Below are 27,643 nucleotides of genomic sequence, written 5' to 3' on the forward strand. Positions count from 1 at the left end.
AATGGCTTCAATTCAAATTCTCATGACAATCTTTTGATGCTAGATTTCACACTGACCTTACAAAGGCTTCGTGACATTCTACTTACTTTTTGTACTGAGTTACCTGTTTTGTAGAAGACACAATAGAAAGATGACAGCTTCACTAGGAAAATTTACAAGTCAGTTAAATATTGCAAACCTTGAAATAATGTCTTTAAAGTTTATAGAGATGCTTATTTTAGTCTATACTGGGGGACATATTGTTTTTGCCTTGTGTGTTTGTTTGTTTGTTTGTTTGTTGGTTTGTTTGTGTCAAACTTTAACATTGGCCATAACTTTTGCAATATTGAAGAAAGCAACTTGATATTTGGCATGCAAGTGTATCTCATGGAGGTGCACATTTTTAGTGGTGAAAGGTCAAGGTCATCCTTCAAGGTCAAAGGTCAAATATATGGGGGGACATAGTGTTTCACAAACACATCTTGTTTTACAAATAGAATTCTCAGATCAAAATGAAAATGTTTAAAACAAATCTGATCAGTGCTTATTGAAGCGTTACAGATAAAGCACTGCTTGCTTAGAACCAACAAACACAAAAATATAATCATAACACATTTAACAGCACTCGTTTGTTTTATTGTAAGGGAAATAACTGTGAAATGATAGATGTACTGCTTATACAAGCTGTTTCCCTTTAGATGTGACTTCTTCATTTTCACTATGTTTATGGCAATATCATATTTCTTAATTTCACAAAGGAAAACATGCTGAAGTGACTTATTACAAAAAAGTCTTTACGCTTGCTCTTTTTCATTCAAATATTGCTGCCCCTATTTTTTTGCATTTAATAATCTGTATACACTGACAAGTTTGAATTTCTCTTTCATTCATCACAATATGTTGTTTTTTGTAACACAATTAAACATGATAAATTGTTAAAGTTACACAAGTCTTGTTGTGCATATAGTAGACATGTTGTCATCATTATATTTTTGGTTAAGTGATGGCCAAGTTATTATTTTCATCTTAACACCACCTCTGCACTTGTTACCTGCAGCCCATAGCTGATTTAAATGAGCCGTGCTCTGTGAAAAAGGGGTTTAATGCATGTATGTAAAGTGTTGTCCCAGATTAGCCTGTGCAGTCAACACACACTAATCAGGGACGACATTTTCCACTTTTATGGTATTTTTCGTTAACAGAAAGTCTCTTCTAAGCAAAAAACCAGTGGGACTGAACTTTTTGCACATGCATTAAACCCCTTTTACCCATAGCAAGGCCCAAATGAAACATCATAGGATTCTTTATTACCAATTCAAGCCACAGGTTTTAAGCAGAGTTATGAACCTTTTTGACTTAGCAGACCTTGTCTGCAATTGTCTTTCTGTTACCACTGGCTGGAATGTAAGCTTCACACTATTGATAAATACAGGTGAGGTAATATGCACATCTTAGTGGTTTCATGGTTGATTCAAGCAAAGTAGAATGAAGGAAAACGTACCAATTTTTGAAAAAAAAGTATATTATGTTTGTGAAAGTGAAAAGGATTATTTTTATATCATTTTTAAACCTTAAACTGATGTTTATATCATATTACACCCACAACATCTGATAATTCTTTATTTTTATTGATTAAAGGACATTGGCAATTTTGCCTCAGTACTTGTGCATTGGAACAATTTCATTCACATAATGCCTATGCTGACTTTATCCAGCATATTACATAATTATGTGTTCCATCACACAAATACTATTATACAAATGGTGTCGATTGCTTAGTTAGGGTTTGTCGCAATGTCATAATGTTTTATGTTTTAAGCAAGCGCAAACTTTTTAACTTATCACTTGCTAAGCAATGTTGATGTTTATAAATATAAGCGTTACTCCTATTTTTGTCAATCTGATCAGCCAATTTTCAGATTTACATTGCCTTTGGATAATTAATATCTATATTTATATTTAACAATATTGTTTATAAAGGGAGAGCATGCTTCTAGCCTTGTGGAATGGAATGTACAAAACAAAAACGCCTTTTTTGTCCTTTATTATAATCACATTTAATGAGTGTAGGTAAAAAGTTTAGTTTTTACACATTTGAGCACAATAAAATAGGGATTGAAATATAAAGAGGTAAATAATTATATTAATTGTCCACCTGGATATTCAGATAGGTAACAAGTTCAATCCCGCTGTGGGAGTGTTCTTTACATCTCCCCCAAATACATCTAATACTGGTTCTACCCAGGAAAAAGGCTTGAGAATCAATCAAGCTAAAATAAGTATGTTTAAGCTGATCTGGTAATTCTCACAAATTATATAACAAGTTTAATTAATATTTCATTCAAGATAAATCATTTAAATGTTTAATACCTCCGGGATGAATGGGGAGTCACCGGGAAGGACCAGCAACGACCGACGTGGCACTGGGAACAACCGGGATGGCACCCGGAATAACTGGGACGGCACTGTAGCTCCACCAGGGCCCATAGGGACCCCGGCAGAGCTACAGCAATGCCCCGGTGGAGCCCAGGTAAATGCCGGCAGAGTCCCAGTATAGCTACGGTACATAAGTAAACCGGGGCTCTGCCGGGACGCCACCCGCAGTCACCAAGGCTCCACTGTGGCATTACCGGCAAAGACCGGGGTTAAACCAGGGCGTTGCCGTAGCACTGCCGGGGTCTGATGCCAGTATAGCCCGTCCAGTGCCGGCGGAGTTACAGTATACCTGGGTTTGGCCGAGACACTGCCGGCTTTCACTGGGGCTCAAACAGGGCATTACAGGCGACAACGAGGGCTCTGCCAGGACTTCACCGGGATAAACCTTAGCCAGTGCGGGTTGACCAGGACTCTGCTGGGTTGTTGACCGGCTTCAACTGGGGCAGCACTAGGAAATAGTGTGACGGCGTTAAAAAATTTCAACGAATCATCCCGGTTCTTGCTGGTTGACCGGCGTAAGCAAACCGGGATGGACTGAGGCTCTACCTGCAATAGTGAGACTTGGGCTTCAGTGAGGTACTTTTTTCCAAAAATGGTTAGTGAAAGGTCTGGATGTAACTGCAGCGTCGAGGGATGTAATGCAATCAAGACATTTTCCCGGTTTTATCATGATGTTAATGCATACATTAATTTTATTTACTTATTTAAGAGCATGTGCAAAGATTGGACATTCGTCATTTCATTACATGATTTATTAAACTTGTGCAGGAATAAGCTTTGCAAAGGAATTCCTGAACTTGTTTAATCAAATATAGTATGAAATGGAAACTCATGTCAACGTCATATAAAGAACATGCACGTAATGTATCGAAGTAGTATCAACTAATAAATATGTTTTAAATTTTGTCACAATATAGTGAAGTCCAGATTTGGACAGCAAATTAAATGCTAAATACTTTCTCAATAAGTGCAATATGTGTGAACATATACTGTAAAAAAGATTAACATGAAACACTCATATACCACTAAATAAAAAAAGGCCTTGTGGCTTGTAAAGTATTAAAAGGTGATTTGTTGTTGAGATAGTGGGGAAGTGTTAAGCAAAGGTCATATGAGTGGTGTCCTGTGGTGATGTTGGTGGTACTTAATGATGTTAGAGATACAAGTGAATCACCTGTGACTACAGGGAACCAGTTGCAGGTTAAAGGTGATGTAACATATGTGACAACACCCAAACTAAATACCCAGTAGGGGCTTACTGTTGATTGTATCTTCAGAAGTGTGAGGCAATCTTGTGGTGAAGATTTGTGCAATGATTCATTGTCCATACCGTTACAGTACCAATTGGGAAAAATTAGCATGAAAAACCTGAAATTGGTTAAATTCTCATCATGAAATCTTCAGAACGGGTATTATGGGTCTTTTAAATTGCTTGGTATAAATTGCACAAACCAATTCAAATATGAATTAACATGCATTTTTATGCCCCCTTTCGAAGACTGTCCGTCTGTTAAAGTTTGTAAGTATGTCTGTCAGTCCGTCACACTTTTCGTGTCCGCTCTCTAATTCAAATAGTTTTCATCTGATCTTTACGAAACTTGGTCAGAAGTTGTATCTAGACAATATCTAGGTCAAGTTCGAATATGGGTCATGTCGGGACAAAAACTAGGTCACGGGTTGGAAAAAACAAATCAAGGGAAGTAATAAGCTTTAAATGGACATAATTATCTGACCTGCCAAATTGTATATTTTTGTTAAATAAATCAAAGCGGCCCAGTAGGCGGCATTGTGTTTCTGACAAACACATCGTGGTAAAAGGTCAAGGTCATCCTTCAAGGTCTAAGGTCAAAAATACAAACCCAAGGGAAGTTATAAGCTTTAAAAAGAGATATTTATTCAATATTGAACATAGCAACTTGATATTTGGCATGCATGTGTATCTCATGGAGCTGCACATTTTAAGTGGTGAATCTACAGTCACGGTAGTGGCTTTTAATTATTTGCTACTAAAAATAGAGAGTTGTTAGAGACAATTATTTTCAAGGAAAGTAATTTATATAATTATAAATCTCAGATTATATATTTTCTTACCCAGAATTTAAGTTCTTTTCACAGTTGCTGTACAGATTTTTTATTTTGATTATTTATAACTCAAATGATTGATTTGTCAAAGTTTTTTTTAAGGATATAATTATCAATTCTTTTCTGTACTAATTTGTGAATGGTTGTCCATAGATACATGATGAACTCTGGCTATGATCTCTTTGATAAACCACAGGCCTTGGTTGTCAGTGATGTCTGACTTGGTTTAAAGGGAGATGATTTCTATACCTGCCAAATGATAAATAGAAATTTTATTTTAAAGCGGCGCAGTAGGGGGGTAGGGCATTGTGTTTCTGACGAACACATCTGTCGTTGGCTTTAAATTCAAATATGAATTTACTTGCATTTTTGGCTTTTAATTTTTGGTTTCAGTTCTCTTTTGATTTGTTTACTTGCAGACTATTCATTTTTAGAATAACATAATTTTGCATACTTATGGGAATTTTTCAGATGGCAATTGGGAATTTTGTCGTTTTTCTTCACTTGGGAAAGTACCTTTTATGGGTACCTTATAAAGAAGGAAAAAACATTCTGCATTAAGGGTCATAAATTATGGCAGTAGATAATTCATGGATGAATGTTTACGCAAAGCGATAATAATGTATTATATTGATGAATATAAACCATGCTAAAAAATTAGTCAAATGAAACTAACTGCGAAATTGTGCATTTCATTGAAATATTTCCCAATGCTACACAACTTTCCTTAAAGGTGGGTTCCCACTGCCGATCGGATCAACTCGATCAGCCTGATCACCGAAATTTCCCGACCAAACCCGACCAAGCTCGACTAAAAAGGGTATACACGACTTCTTTTCGACCTCGTGTCGCTAACACACGACCCCCACACGACTCATTCATGACATCCACTCAACCATCTTTCTGATTTCCGCTCGATCATCTTGACCTATACGCGAGCCCTATATGATCTCAGCTCGACCAAGTGGACCTCAGCTTGATCGCCACCAGATCTTCACATGACCAGATCGTGATGGTCGTACTACAGTCGTACAAGTCGCGACCGGTCGTGTATTGAAACTTTGAGAATAAAAACTTCAAACATTGTTGTTCACTAATCACTTTAATCATCATGGAGATTGAACAATTACAGTTGTGGATCAGATGGTCAGAGCTCCAGAGAGGTTGTTCTTCCAACTCCGCCTTCTTCGCGGCCCATGTACTGTTTTTCTTCTCCTTGTACTTAAACCTGTACTGATTGTTGGGAAAATAATGGTGTTCTTCCACTAGCTCAATTGGAGATGTATGTGGATCATTCCTCTCTTCCTGTGGGGATACAGTTACTTCAGTCTTAGCAACTGTACATTTACCACTAGTTTTAGCAGTATCAGTCGCCTTTTTTCCCTTTCTTGGCATCTTTTGATGTTGACTCGTCTGATTCTAAGAAGGTTATGCAAGACAAGCACGACATTTTGCACTTGAGTTTTGTTTTAGTGACATGAGCTCATTTCTGGTCGAAAAGCAATCAGAAAGTGATCGTGTATGGTCGAGAAGCCGTCGGGTAGAAGTCTAGTAAATCAGTACATCAAATCGAAAAGAGGTCGACTGGATCGAGTTGCAATCTAAAATAACTCGGGTAGAGGTAAAGCGGTTCGGGTACAGATCGTGTAAAAGATGTCAATCTGATCGCCTCACGATTGCTTCACGATCAACTATATCTTCTAATTGACTAATACATGACCACTCCCCGAGTGCTTCTCAATCCATTTCCGACTTGACCGCTACTCGATATTTTTTGACATGTCAAAAAATATCGGGTAGGAAGCTCGAGGCCACGACTTTTATATTTCTTGGTTTACAAAACCGCCGACCCTAATTTTTGGAAAATGGGAAAAAAAATAAAATCGGAAAATCGTCTTTTTTTTAAATATTTTATTCCCGACCGCACTTCAAAATGAGCGAAATGAGAAAAAAACGATCCGGTTTGAGTACGGTTGCGAATAAAATCAAGTAAGTACAATCAACGATTGGTTCACATATATTGCAGAGATCGGGATATTTTTCAATGTGACACATTATGTACCAGTCCTTTTATGGGCACTTCTCAAAATTTATTTCGGGTAAAAATTACAGACAATAAGAAAATCAGCGTCAGTCAAATGTCGACCCCATCAAAATTTATTTCCGTGTCTGTGACGCAACTATATTGTTTAACATGTTAATTATATTAAACAAACCCGATAGTATTTGATAATAAGTATAAATAATCCAATAAAACACTGCCATTATTTACGATATATGTGTTTAGGAATTTTGTAAACACGTCCGCCATAGTTTATAGGAACTGTACAGAAAGTTTGGAAATCGGAACAAATCGGTATATCTCGGAAAATCATTGATAAATGTATTTGTCGTTTCAATGCTTAGGGCCGAGTAATTTCGGCAAATCGGAACTCAACTTGTGTAAAACACTAGCTCAATTAACCGTTAAACTCCGCCTCCGTTCTCTGCAAAAGATTCGAAGGCGGAGCTATGCACGTGCTTTTATTAAATTGGAGGATTGCAATTGAGAAACAAACACACGATTGGTTCGGCATGTTGATTGCTAGACAAAGGAAGCCCATTTTTTCGGCGCGAAATTTGTCGCTTTATTGCTTCCGACAGAAAGCGGCTTTCCTTTGATGACGTCAAACTGTCAATTCACACAGACTGCACATTTTCGAAAAACTTTAACTGACTCCTTGTTTACAATTCCAGTAAAAAAAACACTTGCTAACATTAAACTTTGGATTAAATTATCAAAATAAAGCAAAAGCGAAGTTGACAAATATGATTAAATTAATTCGCGTCAGTTCAAATAAGACGTTTTGCGTTGTAAATCAACGAGTTTTCATGACAACAACAACTTTGACAAACATTACCGCGACGACGCATGGATCGATCTACCTCGATTTTTTTTTCATGTACGATCTCATAAGTCGAGTAAGAGCAAACACATACCGGGTAATTTGTGTATGAGTAGTTTATCTTATATAAGATTTGTGCAACGGGCATCGCATTGCGTAATGGTGCGCATCCAATTATGGAAATGAAGTGCAGTTTTTCGTTTTAATGGGAGAAGAACGCATGTCATGTAATGGAGTGTTTAAAATTGCCTGATGTTACATAAGGTGCTGTTAGGACACATTTCATTTGAAGATATAGATGTGTTTCATTGCATAATTTGATTTTTTGTCTCTGTGTTTATAAGGTTATAAAAGATATGTTGTCTTTGTTCTGATGTTATTAGCATTAACTTTTTTTTCCAATGATGTTTTTTTTTTTTTTTTTTTTTTTCGACCGCCCGATGGACCATTTTCAAAATAATTTTTGTAAACCAATAAAAAAAAAAGTCGTGGCCCGACCAATGCCGATCTACCCGACCGCCCCCCGACCACTCATGCCGACCGAACTAGACCAGACTTACCCGACCGCTTGGTCGGGCTTGATCGAGTTGATCTGATCGGCAGTGGGAACCCAGCTAAAAGTTGCGCATGTTTTCTACATTACTTCATATATATATTATTCATATCAATTTTACGATTACTATTTTCTACTTTTATTTACACCTTGCAAGCATCACTCAAATATTACATACGAATATTAAAATTATATATATATATATATATTACCGTATGTATTAGACAATTGTTGATAGACTTAAAGCCGTCATATTATTTAGTGTGCATTATATCATCTGTAAATGTACTCTGCCAATAAATAATTGTGTTCTTGCCCATCTCATATCAATAGGCTTCTTTGAAGTATGACACTTCGCAACTATAATCTTTAATTAATACCTGAAACAGTGGTCACAAAGCTCTACTGTGGATGTTTCTTGTTGGTACTTCAGTCTGTTCAAGTGTTTGATTTTGTTGTTCAGCTGAAGTCATAGTAAACATTGTGTAAAGGACAGGACTGTCACATGGAGTAATATATCAATGAAAGATGCGACCTTTTGGTTGCTTTACTTGTGGGACTGCTGAAACAGTGATTCTTATCGTCAGCTTTTATATGTGAGAGTTACAAAAAGTACAGAATGAGTGTGAGATTACGTGCTAAATAGAGGTGAACGTATATAATAGTATCATTTGGGAGTGTTTAAACATGAACATTGTGTAGTTCATAAGATAAAAGGTGCAAAACACTTCAGTATTACGTATCTTGGCTTTAAAAAAAGTGTTTACTTTTGAATTGAAATGTATGATGACTGGATTTTATTGTTGAATTATGGTGTAATGTTTGTAAAATACACAAATTAACTTGGAGATTTTTTATTTGAAGTATTTAACTATTTCTGGCAATACAAATTGCATAATTTACTCATCATCCCTATTAAATTCACCATAATTTTGTTTAGAACATCTTATACCAAAATTATATGGGCCGTGCTCTGTGAAAAGGGGAGTTAATGCATGTGCGTAAAGTGATGTGTGCAGTCAGCACTGGCTAATCAGGGAAGATACTTTCTGCTTTAATGATATTTTCACAGTGTTTTGCTTTTATATATGCAGTCATTTGCATATTTGAAGATTTTATATTGTTTTGCATTAATATATGCAGTCATTTGCATATTTGAAGATTTTATATTGTTTTGCATTTATATATGCAGTCATTTGCATATTTGAAGATTTTATAGTAATAGTTTTATAGTTATTTGACCATTTGAATATTTGTTTAATAGTATATGTCATTTGTATATTTGTTTATTGTTGTAGGGTTTCATGATCTTGTACAGCTACACTTGATGTCTGTTTTCTTGTCAATCTCTGGCAATATGATATTTAGGGGTAACACAATCTTAGTTGTAAATGCAATATTATACAACATATTTACATCACTTATTGTTAAGAGAATCATCAAATACCTTTCCAATATTTCCAATATAAGCAACAATGCTTGTTAAAGATTATTGCATCAACATTACATCCTTCTACAGTTTTGCTGTAACACCTTTTCAATATTCCAATATTGTCAACAATGCATGTAAAAGATTATAACATAACATAAATTAAGTCACAAACAAATTATTCATGTTGAGATCTTAAATGACAGCCTGTTATTGGCATCTTAATCAAAGCTCCCTTTTGATGTTACAACATACTTTGTTGTCATTACCTAATTGTGGGTCAGAGCAAATCTAAACCAAATGTGACCATAACAACAGCAGATGGCAACCAACTCCTATATAAGCCAAACGCAGAATGGATTCAATACCTCTGCTCTATTGCCATCTTGCTGTGTGTTTGTGTCAATAAAGTTCTACAGTTAATGTTGCTCTGACTTACAGTCTTTCATTATCCTGCGCACTTGGGGAAACAACGTGAAAGTAACAAATCAGTCACTCATAAGAAAAGAGCACACGCTAACCGAACGTGTGACAGTGGTGAGAATCAGACGATCCCATGAAGAGGACTCCATCAGTGCCAGATCCATATCTACTCAGATCCTTGACGAGGGCAACAGAGGACCAGACCACAGCTGGGACAGCCTCAGCCAACCACAGCTCGGATCAAAGACAGCCGTCTACAGCGGGACCAGTCACTGCCTTCCACAGAGGCGAGCACAGCAGGCAACCCAGACCACAGCTCAGACAACCACAATCGACCACAGACAGCCTCCACAGCCCGGACCAAACATCTCCCTCCACATTCTAGGGAATGGCAAGATACCAAGGTAGGCCCAGTTTTTACATCGAATTGCCTAAGAAATCTAACCGACTGAAGGGTTTACTTTGGGAAATTTTTCAAAAGAATCAATCGCATAAATAACAAATAAAATGGGTTAAATTTAATTTATTAAAAATATGTAAAATTCCACACACAAAAATAGAAAAATTTATGATAGAAAAGGTAAATTATGAATTGAAACTGTATATAGCCTAAATTCAAACAACAATAAAAAAAACGGGAAAAATGTTATATAAAAAAAGGACAAAGAAACAGTTTTTGTGTACATATTATGTTTACCTGTATTTTAGTGATAGTTTTTTTCAAATATATTGTCAGTTTAATGGTAGGTGTTCCTAACATTTGTTAACCATAGTTTAAAAGATCATTTAATTTACTTCATTCTGATAATGGTAGTCTGGTATTAGGATTTGCAGTCTACATGTACTATGATTATGATCATAGTAAGGACCATTTAACTGTAGAATTACGGAATATTATGTTACAAAAAAATGATCTATGATCTTGTAACTTCCAAGAATTCTACAGCATATAAAACGGTCAGGTCGCTATCTTTTGTCAGTGACTCTACCTAAACTTCACGGTAGATGTACTCCAACATGCATAGGTGACAAACCATGTTTGTGTGGAACAACTGATAGGACTTTCACACTGGATCTGCCAGTCATTTTCTGAGGTTGTATTTTTCTCTTTTAGACAGACATTAGACATTATAAGAATGTCTACACTTCCAAATACCAGACATACAAAAATAAACATAACATAAGGGAACCTTTTTTTCAAGATTGGGCGTGTGTTTACGAAAGAGATGTCAATAATTAGTAGTTTTATCATCATAAAGGGGTTGTTTTTAAATTATCCGAGGTTAGATTTCTCGCATTTCCATGTAGGGCCCTACCAAGACAGAAAAGAAAAAACTGAATCGTTGATATATGTAGTGTTTTGTCATTTCACACCTTTTGTCTGTGTTTAGTTTTTCTCATTATGTCATTTGTTTGTTAGCAAGTATGGGTTATAACCTAAGTTTATGTTGATCCTTTAAGATTCTTAATATAGAGTTATCTTGTAACATGACAGTAATCTAATTAAAATTTAATTGTCCCATTTAAACAATGCATTGACTCCATTTAAAATGATGAAGCTTGCATTTTTGTTAGATGGCATACCTTTCTTGGTTCAATATTAAACCTCAACCTGAGTTTGTCTTTACAGTGGGTTAATTTTAAAGTAATGACTGATCATCATGAATAAAGTGCTAAGAACTAAGTGCACGGTTCTACAACCCATTCTAGAGACAATAACTCTAAATTAGGCCTAATGTTGTCTATACGGGATTTTTTTTCCTGTTCATTCCATTGTTGGTAACAATCATTTAAATGGAGCTGCAATTGTGCAAGATTTTGAGTAAGAACACTTTGTTAATTACTTAACTTATAACCTTTTTACAGTCTAGAATGTTCTTTTTCATGTTGTTCTCATGTTGTTGTAAATATTGCCTAACCTCATCATATAGTCATCATTTTAAATTGTTCATTTAACTGGATACTTCACAGTTTCTTTGATTTGTTTACAATGCAGGAGCATTGGTTTCACAGCGCAGGGGAAGATTTCACAGTGTTTTGCTTTTATATATGCAGTCATTTGCATATTTGAAGATTTTATATTGTTTTGCATTAATATATGCAGTCATTTGCATATTTGAAGATTTTATATTGTTTTGCATTTATATATGCAGTCATTTGCATATTTGAAGATTTTATAGTAATAGTTTTATAGTTATTTGACCATTTGAATATTTGTTTAATAGTATATGTCATTTGTATATTTGTTTATTGTTGTAGGGTTTCATGATCTTGTACAGCTACACTTGATGTCTGTTTTCTTGTCAATCTCTGGCAATATGATATTTAGGGGTAACACAATCTTAGTTGTAAATGCAATATTATACAACATATTTACATCACTTATTGTTAAGAGAATCATCAAATACCTTTCCAATATTTCCAATATAAGCAACAATGCTTGTTAAAGATTATTGCATCAACATTACATCCTTCTACAGTTTTGCTGTAACACCTTTTCAATATTCCAATATTGTCAACAATGCATGTAAAAGATTATAACATAACATAAATTAAGTCACAAACAAATTATTCATGTTGAGATCTTAAATGACAGCCTGTTATTGGCATCTTAATCAAAGCTCCCTTTTGATGTTACAACATACTTTGTTGTCATTACCTAATTGTGGGTCAGAGCAAATCTAAACCAAATGTGACCATAACAACAGCAGATGGCAACCAACTCCTATATAAGCCAAACGCAGAATGGATTCAATACCTCTGCTCTATTGCCATCTTGCTGTGTGTTTGTGTCAATAAAGTTCTACAGTTAATGTTGCTCTGACTTACAGTCTTTCATTATCCTGCGCACTTGGGGAAACAACGTGAAAGTAACAAATCAGTCACTCATAAGAAAAGAGCACACGCTAACCGAACGTGTGACAATATTTTTCGTTTAAAGAAAGTCTCTTCTTAGCAAAAATCTAGTTTATGTGGAAAGTGTTGTCCCTGATTAGCCTGTGATATAATACTCATGAGTGATTATTGCTGCAATTTGTGCCATCAGCAGCTTGTCTATTGCAGCAATCTGTGGCCATTCTGCAAGGTCACAATGTGAACAGTGCATAAGGCTGAGTTAACAAGCTTGCAAGATATGAGCTTTCACAAGATGATTCTGGTTGCAGGAGAGTAAATATTGCATGCAGTGAGCTAATCATATAATTGGCTGTGAATATTACCTGGAGCACTTTCCTTAGATACATGTAGTGGGCGGGGAGTGAACATGTGCTGGGATAAAGGTGTGTACATGAGGTATTGTGAGATGCAATAAAGGGGAGCTGGGAGCAAAATTAATATTGTGAGTGAATAACTCATAAAGTGGCCGGATGGAGTGGTGGAAAGTGAGATTTGGAAGTATATAGAATGACATTTGAAAACAGTGGAGCTGATTTTCTGGAAATTGAAATGTGAATGCAATTGCAAGATTGGAGTTCAAAGTGAATTTAGTTTATTAAAAAAATTTCAAGCAGCAAAGTCTCTTTTTTAAAACAGATATTTTCTTGTGCACTGCAAGTGTTTTGGTTTTATCTGCTTAAGTCGTTTAATAATATGGTAATATATCGTGCTTTATAACCCATACATTCATTGATGTACATTTCCTTTCTGTAATATTTGGTGTTGAGGGACTGAACCTCAGAGTATTATTGGGATTGATGCATCTTTGTTCTTATCATAATAATTATTAAACCACTATAGGGAAACCATTTTTTGGACATATTTCTTAATGCTAAAGATTAAGCAATTCCTGCTGCCATGCATTTCTTGGTGTTTTTCTTTAATGCTTGTAATATTACGTTGGGAAGGACTATATAATAATTGTTCACATGTATTGGTAGGCAAATATTATAGGATTACTTATCTATCTTATTTTACTAAGTGACATCACTAATGTATGGTTAGCATCCTCAATACTTTAAGACTTCTGTTTGGGCACAAGTGGTATGACAAGATAGTTGTATGGTCTGGTGTGGTACAGCTGTCGACTAGAGATTATATAGTTATTTACTAATAGTAAAGATGACTTGGCAATGAAATGACACCAAAAGATTTTTAACCAGGTTTTCAGAAGGAAAAAACTGGATATTAGATTGGCGAATGTCGGCGGGCGGGCGGCCTGGCCGGTGGAACAAGCTTGTCCAGGCCATAACTTTGTCGTTTATTGTGAGATTTTAAAATCATTTGGCACATTGGTTCACCATCATTGGACAGTGTGTTGCACGAAAGAATTACGTCCATATCTCCAAGGTCAAGGTCACACTTTGAGTTAAAAGGTCAAAAATGGCCATAAATGAGCTTGTCCGGGCCCTAACTATGTCGTTCATTGTGAGATTTTAAAATAATTTGGCACATTTGTTAACCATCATTGGACCGTGTGTCACGCGAAAGAATTACGTCTATATCTCCAAGGTCAAGGTCGTCACAACTAAAAATAGATTGATTTTGAAACAAGGGGGGGTAATATGAACAATCAGTAACAATTGATATTTTGAGTTGTCTCTCTTTATCAGACTTTTATGCCCCCCTTTGAAGAAGAGGGGGTATATTGTTTTGCACATGTCGGTAGGTCGGTCGGTCCGTCCGTCCACCAGATGGTTTCCAGATGATAACTCAAGAACACTTAGGCCTAGGATCATGAAACTTCATAGGTAAATTGATCATGACTGGCAGATGACCCCTATTGATTTTGAGGTCACTAGGTCAAAGGTCAAGGTCACAGTGACTCGAAATAGTAAAACTGTTTCCGGATGATAACTCAAGAACGCTAACGCCTAGGATGATAAAACTTCATAGGTACATTGATCATGACTTGCAAATGACCCCTATGGATTTTCAGGTCACTAGGTCAAAGGTCAAGGTCACAGTGACTCGAAACATAAAAATGGTTTCTGGATTTTAACTCAAGAAAGCTTACGCCTAGGATCATGAAACTTCATAGGTACATTGATCATTACTCGCAGATGACCCTTATTGATGTTCAGGTCACTAGGTCAAAGGTCAAGGTCACGGTGGCTCAATACAGTAAAATGGTTTCCAGATGATAACTCAAGAATGCTTACGCCTAGGGTCATGAATCTTTATAGGAACATTGATCATGACTGGCAGATGACCACTATTGATTTTCAGATCACTAGGTCAAAGGTCAAGGTCACAGTGACTCGAAACAGTAAAATGGTTTCCGGATGATAACTCAAGAATAATTAGGCCTAGGATCATGAAACTTCATAGGTACATTGATCATAACTCGCAAATGACCCCTATTGGATTTCAGGTCACTAGGTCAAAGGTCAAGGTCACAGTGACTCGAAATAGTAAAATGGTTTCAGGATGATAACTCAAGAATGCTTAAGCCTTGGATCATGAAACTTCATAGGTACATTGATCATGACTGGCAGATGACCCCTATCAATTTTCAGGTCACTAGGTCAAAGGTCAAGGTCACAGTGACAAGAAATAGTAAAATGGTTTCCTGATGATGACTCAAGAATTATTAGGCCTAGGATCATGAAACTTCATAGGTACATTGATCATGACTGGCAGATGACCCCTATTGATTTTTAGGTCACTAGGTCAAAGGTCAAGGTCACAGTGACAAAAACGTATTCACACAATGGCTGCCACTACAACTTACAGCCCATATGAAGGGCATGCATGTTTTACAAACAGCCCTTGTTCTTTCAAATTGAAATGAAGGTAGCCACGAGTAAAAATAGATCGAATTTGAAACAAGGGGGGTATTGTCTCCCTTTATCAGACTTTTTTTTAATAATTGAAAACCTGGTTTTGTGACAATTTTGTCCCTTGTTAGGGTTAAAATAATGTTATTTGAAATGAAATGTAGGTAGTTTACAGGATACACAATAAAGTACCTTAGGTTTTAATGTTAAATAGACACGATCTGCTTTGATGCATGTACACGTCAAACTCTCAGAGGAATGTATAATTTTAAGGAAGTTTTTCTTAAATTCATATTCCGTTCAGGAAAATAAGTTAATTCCTGGATGGGGCCAATAGAGGATGATTCAAACAATCTTTGTAGATCACACAAAAATATTTAACCCATGGGCCATGTGGTTGGAGAAATTTTAATTTATCAAACCACATTTTGAATCCCCTGACCTTATAAATTAAGAAACAGGAACCATTTCAAAAATTCTTACAGAGAACCATAGAAGGAACATCCCTGTGAAATGTCTCCAAATTCGCACCAACGGTTCAGTAGATGCTGTTTGAGGTAAAATTTGACGGACACACAGACGGACAACTGACATCATTGTGCTCAGTTTTGCTTAGAAATACTTTTTAAGAACCGCTAAACATTGTGTTACTGTGCTTTCATAAAAAGGGCATTACTCCCGTTCAAGGTGCATGATCATGTGACTTTGTTGGGTTCCTCCTTTAAACTTTAATGGATGTAAACATGACGGTCAGTGGTGCTTGACTTCAAATAACTTTCTTTTTAAAACAATTTTTCTAAAGAACTTAAACTAGTGCATAACAGACAGATTTGTATGCTGCTTATGCAATGTGAAATACATTAGAATAACTTTATTTAATAAGCCTGTGTTCTTGTTCAAAATCGATTTGTACAACACGATTATGCTTCACGCCACGTGAAATTTGGTCATGGATTTCATAAGTTTTCAAGGATTTATTCTAATACTAGTACCTTAAGGCATTGGTTCAAACCGCAACAAAAACTGTCTTTTATGCACTAAAGATTTTGCAAATATATTTCAATAACTTGATATATTTGCAAAAATTAAGTTCTTAACGGTGTGATTACATTCTGTCCAGCCTGTATGCAAACCACTGAAAACGCTGTTGATTCTGCACCCTGTGTTACTCCTGTAGATAGTGTCACACCTTATAAAAAATATATAACACTTTGCCCTGGGACCACACTGTACAAACATATCTGTCAAATGTATGCCTTTCAGTGCTGACAATAGAGTAACATGTTGACCTTTCACATTATGTGGAACTTCATGACTTTTGTGGACATTCATATGGACAAACAGTTGTAAATTAATTATTAACTGCTCCATGTGTGGGAAAATGGAGATGTTTGCTCTGCTATGGAATAGATTGAAAAATATTTGTTCAACTTATAATCATTACATGCATGGATACTTGAGTTGTGAAATAATGTAATTAATAGTATAAACTTCATTGGTTATTAAAATACCATGGACAAGAAAAACAACATGGTACTGTTGTGAGTGTTTTCATGACACACTGTTTATGGAATACATGTGTAATTTTGTTAATTCTTTATATGGGAATACTAAAATATAAGGGATGTTCGTGTTATAAATTTTTCGTTTCAAGTAGAATAATGTATTTAATTTGGTAATTATTTTTGGATGTTTGACGTGACCACATTTTTTGGCATGGATGAATATGAAGTTTGCAATCAGGGTCAAAGTCCAATAATAATTATTGATCCCAAGTTTGTTATCATGGTCAAAAAACATTATATATTAATTATTCATCCCAAGTTTGTTATCATGGTCAAAGTCCAATATTTATAATTAATCCCAAATTTGCTATCAGGGTCAAAGTCCAATATTAATGATTCATCCCAAGTTTGCTATCAGGGTCAAAGTCCAATATTAATTATTCATCCCAATTTTGTTATCAGGGTCAAAGTCCAATATTCATAATTAATCCCAAGTTTGTTATCAAGGTCAAAGTCCAATATTCATAATTAATCCCAAGTTTGTTATCAGGGTCAATGTCCAATATTAATAATTCATCCCAAGTTTGTTATCAGGCTCAAAGTACAATATTCATAATTAATCCCAAGTTTGTTATCAGGGTCAAAGTCCAATATTAATAATTCATCCCAAGTTTGTTATCAGGGTCAAAGTCCAATATTGATAAGTTATCCCAAGTTCACTATTAGGGTCAAAGTCCAATATTGATAATTCATCCCAAGTTTGTTATCAGGGTCAAAGTCCAATATTTGTAATTAATCCCAAGTTTGTTATCAGGGTCAAAGTCCAATATTAATAATTCATCCCAAGTTTGTTATCAGGCTCAAAGTACAATATTCATAATTAATCCCAAGTTTGTTATCAGGGTCAAAGTCCAATATTATTAATTCATCCCAAGTTTGTTATCAGGGTCAAAGGCCACTATTAATAATTCATCCCAAGTTTGTTATCAGGGTCAAAGTCCAATATTAATAAGTTATCCCAAGTTCACTATTAGGGTCAAAGGCCAATATTGATAATTCATCCCAAGTTTGTTATCAGGGTCAAAGTCCAATATTTATAATTAATCCCAAGTTTGTTATCAGGGTCAAAGTCCAATATTAATAAGTTATCCCAAGTTCACTATTAGGGTCAAAGTCCAATATTGATAATTCATCCCAAGTTTGTTATCAGGGTGAAAGTCCAATATGATTCATCCCAAGTTTGTTATCAGGGTCAAAGTCCAATATTAATAATTCATCCCAAGTTTGCTATTTGGCTCAAAGTCCAATATAAAAAATTCATCCCAAGTTTGATATCAGGGTCAAAGTCCAATATTAACAATTAATCCCAAGTTTTTATCAGGGTCAAAGTCCAATATTAATAATTCATCCCAAGTTTGTTATCAGGGTCAAAGTCCAATATTAATAATTCATCTCAAGTTTGCAATCAATTTCAAAGTCCTGATTCATCCCAAGTTTGTTATCAGGGTCAAAGATTCAATTTCTGAAGCCTACGAAAGGCCACTTTTCAAGGTTAAAACAAGGTATTTTGCACAATCACAATTTTCAAATCATTTGGTAAAAATTACAAAAATATTTAAGCACAGTGATGCATGTATAAACAAGATGGCTAGGTCAAAACGGGTTTTTATCAAGGGGAAAGGTCGAATAGTAGAAATCAATTCAGACAAAGTTGTTGAATCTTTATGTCAAGTAAGACTTTTGACGGTTGTGTAAATGGCATTCTTTTTTTTGGAAATAGCTTTCTTTAAATAACACCGGAATAAATTTCCATTCAGTTTTCACTTTTATTTGGCTCTTACCCATAATAAGTAGCAAAATAATACAGGATTAATTTCGTCATTTTTGTTTTTATCATCAACATCTGAAATGTTGTCTGAATTTTCTCATAAAAGTGCAGTCGCATATTAAGGGGAAATGTGTTAGTTTACAATGTTTACTTATTCATAAAAAATAATACATATTTAAATCATATTACATTTAACGGATGTTGTACAATAGATTGTAATGAGGCTCCAGCAGACAGCTACACCCAGCCAGACCACCTCTTGAATAGGATTGAAAAATTGGGCTTAATTGAAACCCAACTGTAAATGAACGAAATTAGATAACTTCTATTAACTCCTTACACATGATTTAATCTGATATCATAAAAGGCAGCTTACCGCAGGGATATATTTCATAAATATTTACACTAAAATACTTTTGTGCACGTACTATGGATATGGTTCAAATAAGACAAGTTTTAATAATGGATTTTAATGTAAGAATCATTAAATGTGACTGCAGTGTTTATATGTAAAATTTGAATATTGCTAATTGGTGTATTGTTGTGAAATTCATTTGGAACATAAACTGTAGGCTAAAGTGCTATTTAAGACGTCTTTTAGTTGCAATGGTTAACTTGACTTTGTATCAATCAAGAAAAATGTGAAATCAGTAGCAACAAATTATACCAAAAAAATGCTCTAACTTAATTGTTGTTCATTCAGAACATGACTTGAAAAAGAAGCTTAAACGTTGAGTAATGATATTCATAGCATAGCAATGAACAACATTATTTAGGTGCATACAGACCATCGGCTTAAGGCTTTTATGTTGCAAGTGTGATAAAACAATTATAAATGGACATACTGGAATTATTTTCACACCTGAAGCTCTTATGATTTGAATCAGTAAAATATTCAACATATTTTGTGACAAATAAGTGTTATAAAAATCTGACAATAATATTTTTTCATGAAATCATCGATAAAGTGGTTTTGAATATCACTAAGTATTTAGTTCAGCAATAGAAACAACTGAAGGGTCACGGTGGCTTGAAGTATCTCTACTAATGAGTTTGCTGAATGAAATAATGATCTTACTTTACATAAATCATGTTAATTAATTGAAATATTTATTTTGCCATGTTAATTAATTGAAATATTTATTTCGCCAGCATGACTGAATACTGAGATGATTTGTAGACATCCGAGTCCACCATGACTACTGCAATTATTGTACAGTTAATTCATTAATAAATTGTTCATTTACAAGGTTGCTCAGTGCTGAATCCTGTTTGTCAACTTGTTTCAGCTAATTGTTTGTCATCATTACTTTACAATAACTTAGGTGAACAATGACATGTTACATGATAATTAATAATCAAATAGCATTAAATGGATATTAAACTGGATTTTCAGTGATCTGTGTTAGATACTGACTTGAACATAGGGTAGTGCAGATTTGTTCTCTGATAACTGCATGAGTTATGCAAGTATTGTGTTCTGCACAGAAATCAAAATGAAAGGAATTGTTAACTTGGGAGTGACCCATATTGAAACATAAGACAGTTTTACGAAAGTCTAAACCCATTCTTCGTAGAAAATGAAGCTAGTACTGAACACAGCAAACAAACAAGGACTTGTTTCTATCTAATAAAGAAATGGCATTATGTTTTGTTGACTATCAAAAAAAAGTGAAAATGCTTGATTGGATGAAATTTGTTGATACCAGGATGGTCAGAAGTGATAAGTTAAGTGGTGTGCTATCAGTGCTTGGCTGTGGAATTTACATTTGCAAAAACATACAGATTAGAGTTGAAGTGCTGGTCTATATTGATCTTATTTGATGAAGAAGTGTGATTTATGTAAAAATCATTATTGGTTTATATATTAATTAGTTAAAATTACTAAACATTTTAAATAGAAATTGCTGAGTTTAATATTTTTGATAACGTTTTTATTGAAACATGGTATGTTAAATCATTGGCATCTACAACTTCAGAAGAAGTATTGGTTGAAAAAAACATATATTTGTTTACAAAAACATAGGCCACCTGAATGACCTTAGCGAGATATAGTTGACACAAAGACTGAGTGTACATGTGCCCCTGCCACAGGGACTGGGATAAACTGGACACTGACCCTGTGTCAATGCTCAACATTATAAAGTCATCTGCAGAAATGATAAGTAAGGACCATGTGGTGTCAAAGGCGCTCTCCTTGATCGGCAAACTGCAAAGCAAGTATGGATTCAAACCGAAATTTATCCGTGTTGCTCCTGAAAGAATTTCAACCATCTCTTTGGTTACAAAAGATTTACCAACCATATATGAGGAAGAAATGTGCAATTGGCACATATGGGTACGTATATTACATTAATTTCATGACATTTGCTAGTTATGTTATTTATTGTGAACGTAAGACAGCCAGGGAGTTTATGGTTCTGCTTACTTGGTTTGCCTGTTTTCATATCAGTCAATTAAAAAAAGTTTAAACTTGCATAAGATTTTTCTGATAAATCCCTATAAATCTCGAGTTTTTATTGGTAATATGTTATGTCTGTTCAGGTTTTATGCTGTTTGCTGCTCATCAGTAACTAAGGGTTGGAAATGAAGCCTTTGAAACTTGAATTTAGTAAGAAACTGTATTTAATTAAATGTAACTTTCTAAGGGACTACAAATGCGTCAAAATATGTATCTAAGTGTTAAAGAGTTAAATGGAATCTATCATGTAGATGTTTTAAACAGTTCTTATGACTCTGTTATCCACCTGACATGTGTGCATTATAATCATGGCATATGAGAACATCTTCTTTTAAGATATTTCTGGTTTAAAGAATGATAAGCTTGTTTCGCGTAATTAAACACAAAGCGCTAAATTGACAATTTCCAGACAGACTAACAGCGGGCTGAAGTTGAAAAGATGCAAGATGGAATGTAATTTACTTAATTGTTTTGTAATTTAAAATCTTAACATGTCAACTATGAAAACACTATACAATTATTTATTTTTTTATCAGACTAGGACACAACAGTTCATAATGTCATCTAAAATCTACAATTACACAAGAACAAACACACAAAACTCAATTTGATATTAATTGTTACAACACAGATTTTAAGTATAAATGCTCTGTTGAAAACAATGTGCCTTAAGTAACTACAAATTTCCGGGGTACGGACATTAGCCCTCTCGGACATTAGCCCCTAGGACATTAGCCCCAAATACATTAGACCCTAGGACAATAGCCCCTAGGACAATAGCCCCTTCAAAAAAGTGCACTCACGGACATAAGCCCCCGGGTGTTTTAAAACGTTCATAACTTTTTTTAAAGTAAGTATTTTTAAAGCGCTCCTGGATGTTCTTTGTGGCTCGCTTCACTCGTTTTCTCTGTGGCTGGCCTTGGGCATCCTGGTACAGTGCAGTTTCAACCATGGCATGGTCCTTTCTGAAGTGGTCTTTTGCTGTCCAGATTGACGGGTGTTGATATCCGATGAATTTCTGGAAGCTGTGGTTCCAAGCCCCACAGAGGTTGTTGGTTCGAGGCTCGTTGTCCAAGGTCTGTAAGTGCACGTTCCAGAGAGGAGGAGGAAACAGTGGTGGAACTTTGCGGACACGCACCGGCTACACATCTGCTTCTGGACCTGCTGGTGGCTGGATCCAGCGGAAGGTGCCTGAAACATACACTCTATCAAAATAGTCGAGCCTTCTGCAATATCCTCCATGGGTAAAAAGGCTAGTCCATCCAAAATGCCGCAGAACAACTTCACTGTGTCGTCAGTCTTGTATGCTCCCACAAGCCCAAGTTCCTGAATCTTCCTCCAGGTGCTTTGAGTCAGATGGTAAAAACATCCTTGGGTTGACACATGGGAACCGAAGGTGTTCCTTACGGCCTGGATGGATGCTTGCTCAAAGTCCGTCATCACCGTCAATGGGTCTGGGCTGCAGCCGATCGCCTCACAGTTGGACAATATAATGTCATCTTGAAATGTATATCATTTTCTACCTTTTAATTGCATTTAATTTTAAAAAAGATGAAATTAAATACATAAAATGTATTTAAAAATAGGTAGGGGCTAAAGTCCTAAAGGGCTTTTGTCAGAAGGGGCAAATGTCCTAGGGGGCTAATGTCCTAAAGGGCATTTGTCCTAGGGGCTATTGTCCGAGGGGCTAATGTCCGAGAGGGCTAATGTCCTACACTCAAAATTTCCTAATTGCTGTCAAAACAATTCCCAATTGAAGGTTTCTAAAAACAACAACAACAACATTAAAAAATAAAATAAAATGCAACATTAAGTTAGTTTCCCTGCAGCTCTATGGCTTGAACCTAAGTAAATATAATATTGACAACTTGACAACATTTAGTTATCAATTTTTAAGTATTTGGGAGCAAAAAATCAATTACACCAATTCCCCAATATGAAGACTTCACGACGCGAATTTTCCCTATTTCAGCATTTTTCGCATACATTTTTCCCAATTAGGCTGGTACCGGTACTTTTCCCCAATAGGGCAAAAAAACACTGTGAGATAAATTAGTTTCATACTGAACACTCAGTTTAGATTGTTGCAAAATGCAGTGCTGCACCCCTTAAGGGTATGAACATTTAAATTTTGTTTATTTTATACTACAGCAACAGACAGTCAATACAATAATCTATATATGTGAGTAATGCTTTCTATTTCGCGCAGGTTTGGTATTTTTCCCAAATCAGAACATTTTATATTCCTTTGGCCCTTCTGGTGGAAAATTTTCTCAAGATTTCATAAGACAATTAAAATGTTGGAGGGAAAGAATTCCCAATTTGGGTAAGACAACTTTGCTGAACAAAATGTTATTAAACCCACAGACAACTGGTGAAGAAAGTATACTCAAACCCGGTTGACTTGCGGGTCGGGTTGACTCGCGGTATTTCATTAGCGCCCTCTAGATTGTGTTTTATAAACAAACCTGCGTGACCTACTTGTCCAATTTGACAGAAAATATCTCTCGCTACAGGTTGGAATCGTTTTTTGGTAATTAAATGTCGTAAAACTCGGATCTAAACAATATTTGAATTTTTATAGTTCAGTTAATTGTCGTAACGAAGAAATACTACAGTGCTTGAAACTAACTGTGCTATTTATTTTATTTGATGTTTTAAAGGGGCCTTTTCACAGATTTTGGCATTTTTTAACTTATTCATTGAATGCTTTATATCGATAAATGTAAACATTGGATCGTAAAAGCTCCAGTAAAAAATCAAGAATAACATTTAAAAAAGGAAAAGAACATTGCCCGGACCAGGTTTCGAACCAGTGACCCCTGGAGTCCTGCCAGAGTCCAGAAGTAAAAACGCTTTAGCCTACTGAGCTATTCCGCCGAGTACACATACTGGGCGTATTTTATACCTTATATAAGCAATCTTCGTAGTTTCACAAAATTTAACGACAAAAACAGAACTCTCCAAATTATTCAATCGTTTCGCGTTGCAACGCTTTATAACTTTTAGGTTTTAAAATCGTCAAAAGATGCATATAATGGCTATATTAGACCATGGTAAATGTTCAGTATTACTGTTTCCTCACAAATATCATAACTAAAACGAAAATTTGCGAATCTGAAACAACTTTTTTCAATTTTGTCAATTTACCAAAGCGTGAAAAGATCCCTTTAAATTCCATATATTTAAATTGTTTTATACGTTATTGATTGTTATTTCAAATGATGTGTCAGATATGTGATTATTCATGTTAAATTTAATATTGGTGCTGTTTAACCTATTTACCGGGAATCTACCGAGCGAAAAAAAAAACACCAATGGCGGACAGTGGTGTTGGATTTGTGTCTACGGCAGTTAATTTTGGAGGATTTTCGTCATAAAAAGGCAATTGTTCAATAAAGTTAAGTTAAATATAATTGTCCTTTTAATCGTTTATCTGATATATGAAGATGGTTTCTAGACGCAAGTGAATATTTCTGAAGTACCGCGAGTCAACCGTGGTGCAGTATAGTTGTATTGTTTTTACTTTTAATACTATGCATTGCATAGAACGCAATTTAGGCAATAAATTATTGAGTTTATTTTCAGAATCTGTTGTTTTAATCTGCTGAAAAGCGTTGATAATTTGGTTGTTGTACTAGGACAAATATAAGTTAAGTTCTGTAACTCTGGCAAGTAGTTAGCTCTGAGATTACTGCAGTAGTCTCCCTTTTACGTATGAGATTCTGAGAATAACTGCATGGACCAGCATGCAAACATTGATTATGAGAGAGGAAGGAATGAGTCATGCTGAAGGATACACACATTGATTGTTTATGAAGTTAATGTATGGGATCAGCAATAACATTTTGCTGTAATTTCTTGGTGTGTGAGTTCTGGTTTACAGGCTCTGTTTAAAGAAGACATTCACAATGGATGTAGGCAACTGTTGATTAAGTGTTCCTAAAATATACAGTTACATGTACAAAGTTTAGGTTTAGAATGTAAATTACTGACTGTTGGCTGCTCAGTTTGGGTTGCATCATGAATATGGAATAAGATGGAATGATGTCAAAAAGCATGGTATGTATAAAAACTTGACAATGTTTGAGACAGATCGATTTAAAGCTGCCATAAAGTTTAACATTAATGACTTGATAAATAACAAAAACTATGCACAATTATGACAAAATATTTATTACATATGCAGTGTTACATTTTGATTGTTTAATAATTTTCTTCATCAATCAGTAAATAAATGCAGCGTAAAGTTCACATAAGAAAATAAGGGTTTAAAGTGAAATTAAATGCAGCCATATAGCCAAACAAAAATGTCACAAACATTCAGGGTTTTAACTTGTTTATAACTGTTTCTTACTGTCTTAATTACTCAATACCTTATGGCTTAAACTTTGCTTGAATGTTCATTATTACAAAAATCATAAATTGTATGGTAGCATATTATATATTTGCAAATCTAAAGCACAACATAAACATAAGAAATTATTGCAGTTTAGTTTTTGTCAAACAAGTGACAGTGAATTAATGGTATAAATTTGGACTGTGCTTTGTGAAATGGGGGTTTAATGCATGTGTGTTAAGTGTTGTCCCAGATTAGCCTGCGCAGTCTGCACATGCTTATCAGGAACAACACTTTACGCCTAAGTTTGCTTTTTGCTAAGAAGAGACTTTCTTAAAACAAGAAATATTATAAAGCTGAAAGTGTTATCCCTGATTAGGCTAATCTGGGACAACACTTTACGCACATGCATTAAACCTCTTTATCACAGAGAACGGCTCATATTATTTTCTAGCATAATCTAATGCTCTACTTGCAATCTCTGAAGACTCAGATTGAGATTTAGGCAATACAATGTGCGAATGACTTAGACTGCACAGTTGAAGGATGCTGAAGGTTGCTGTGGTATATGTAAGTGCGATTGCATTTCTGTCACAATTAATATGTCATGCATTGCATGGAGAAGATTTACAAAGAAACGTATGAAATCAAAACAACAACATTATATATAATATATATAAAATTCTGTTGTTTGTTGTTGTTGTTTGAATTTTCTGGGCAATATAAAATTATTCTATTTTCTAATATCAATAAGTTGGAAATTTCAACCCTGATGCAATGCTGCTGTTTTGGACATCAGTAAATTTATATCAGTGGATAGAATGTTGTTGTTTTCCAACAACCCCCCCCCCCTCCCACCCCCCACCCCCAACACATCTGTCTGTCCATATAAATTTGGATCCTGCTGTCCTCAACAAGTACTACAGCAAGGCTGATACAAATTGGTATGTGTATAATGGGCTGTATGGAGAAAATGCATGTTATTTTGTATATTTTCAGAAAGAAATTATGGTTGCTATGGCTACAGATGTTATGGGTACATAAATAATTTAAAACAATAATCTGGACTCTGCAATAACTCAAAAAATTCTGATTAAACTCGATAAATTGCATATAGGGAATATGACTTTGTGCATTATTTTAGTTTTGTGTGTTGTCTATTGATCTGTCCTCCCAAAAAATCTGGATTTTGGGATAAGTCAAAAAGTACTTGAGCTTGGTTTTACAATTCAGTCTGAAGGTGAGTAGAGGGCCATATATGTGTACATCATTTCAGTTTGTTTGTCAGACAAAGGTTGTGATTGCTAGGGTTACAGAATAAAATAAGTGTCAACTAAAATCTTAATACTGTGCAACTAAAAAAGTTATTAAGCAAGGTTGATGAATGTGGGTAGAGAGAAAAATGGGGAATATGCATGTTCTTTTCAGTTTTGTCTTTGTGTCTGCCTGTCGATCCAACCAAAAAACCTGGATCCTGCTATAACTTTAAGTTCAAAAGTTTAATTGTTGAAACTCTGTATGTTGGTTGAGAGCCATATGGGAAATGTGCACATTATTTCAGTTTTATATGTCCGAAAAAATGTGTTTGCTGAAAAAGGCGAAAACCAAAAGCTTGAAAAGTACTTTAGCTAGGTTGACGAAGCTTGGTATTTGGATAGAGGGCTATCTGGTGAATTTGCTTGATATTTCTTTGTATTGGTGGGACCAATAGTGTGGATTCTATGGTGACAGAAATAATTCTTAAATCTGCATTCTGTCATACCTAAAAAAGTTTTTATGCTAAGTTAACCCTTTCCCCGGGGCCCCCATAAGAAGCAAAGTGAAAATGGCTGTGTGCAAACAGCATACAACCAGAACAGCCTGCGAGTTACTCGCAGTCTGTTCAGGTTTTATGCTGTTTGCTGCTTATTAGTATCTAAGGGTTGGAAATAAAGCCTTTAAAACTTGAATCTAGTAAGAAAGGTCTGTAATGAAATTTGACTTTGAAAGTGACTACAAATGTGTCAAAA

At 35.1% G+C, this 27,643-nt stretch overlaps 1 protein-coding gene across 5 annotated transcripts in view; it reads left to right on the plus strand.

Annotated features, from left to right (window-relative positions):
• LOC127873867 (centrosomal protein of 170 kDa protein B-like) overlaps positions 1 to 27,643 on the plus strand; it is a 147,674-nt gene that overhangs the window by 35,390 nt on the left and 84,641 nt on the right. The window contains exon 1 of one of the 5 annotated variants that reach the window (XM_052417931.1): positions 20,839 to 21,172. The exons of 2 other annotated variants lie outside the window; for them this stretch is intronic. In XM_052417931.1, the coding sequence (XP_052273891.1) occupies positions 20,912 to 21,172 (261 nt within the window). In that variant the 5' untranslated portion in view covers positions 20,839 to 20,911. Of the gene's footprint in view, positions 1 to 20,838; positions 21,173 to 25,068; positions 25,358 to 27,643 lie in introns of those variants that run through there. 2 more of the 5 variants (XM_052417933.1, XM_052417935.1) reach the window with 2 other exon arrangements.

Source organism: Dreissena polymorpha, chromosome 3, assembly GCF_020536995.1.
Source record: "Dreissena polymorpha isolate Duluth1 chromosome 3, UMN_Dpol_1.0, whole genome shotgun sequence".
Taxonomy (NCBI): Eukaryota; Metazoa; Mollusca; class Bivalvia; order Myida; family Dreissenidae; genus Dreissena; species Dreissena polymorpha.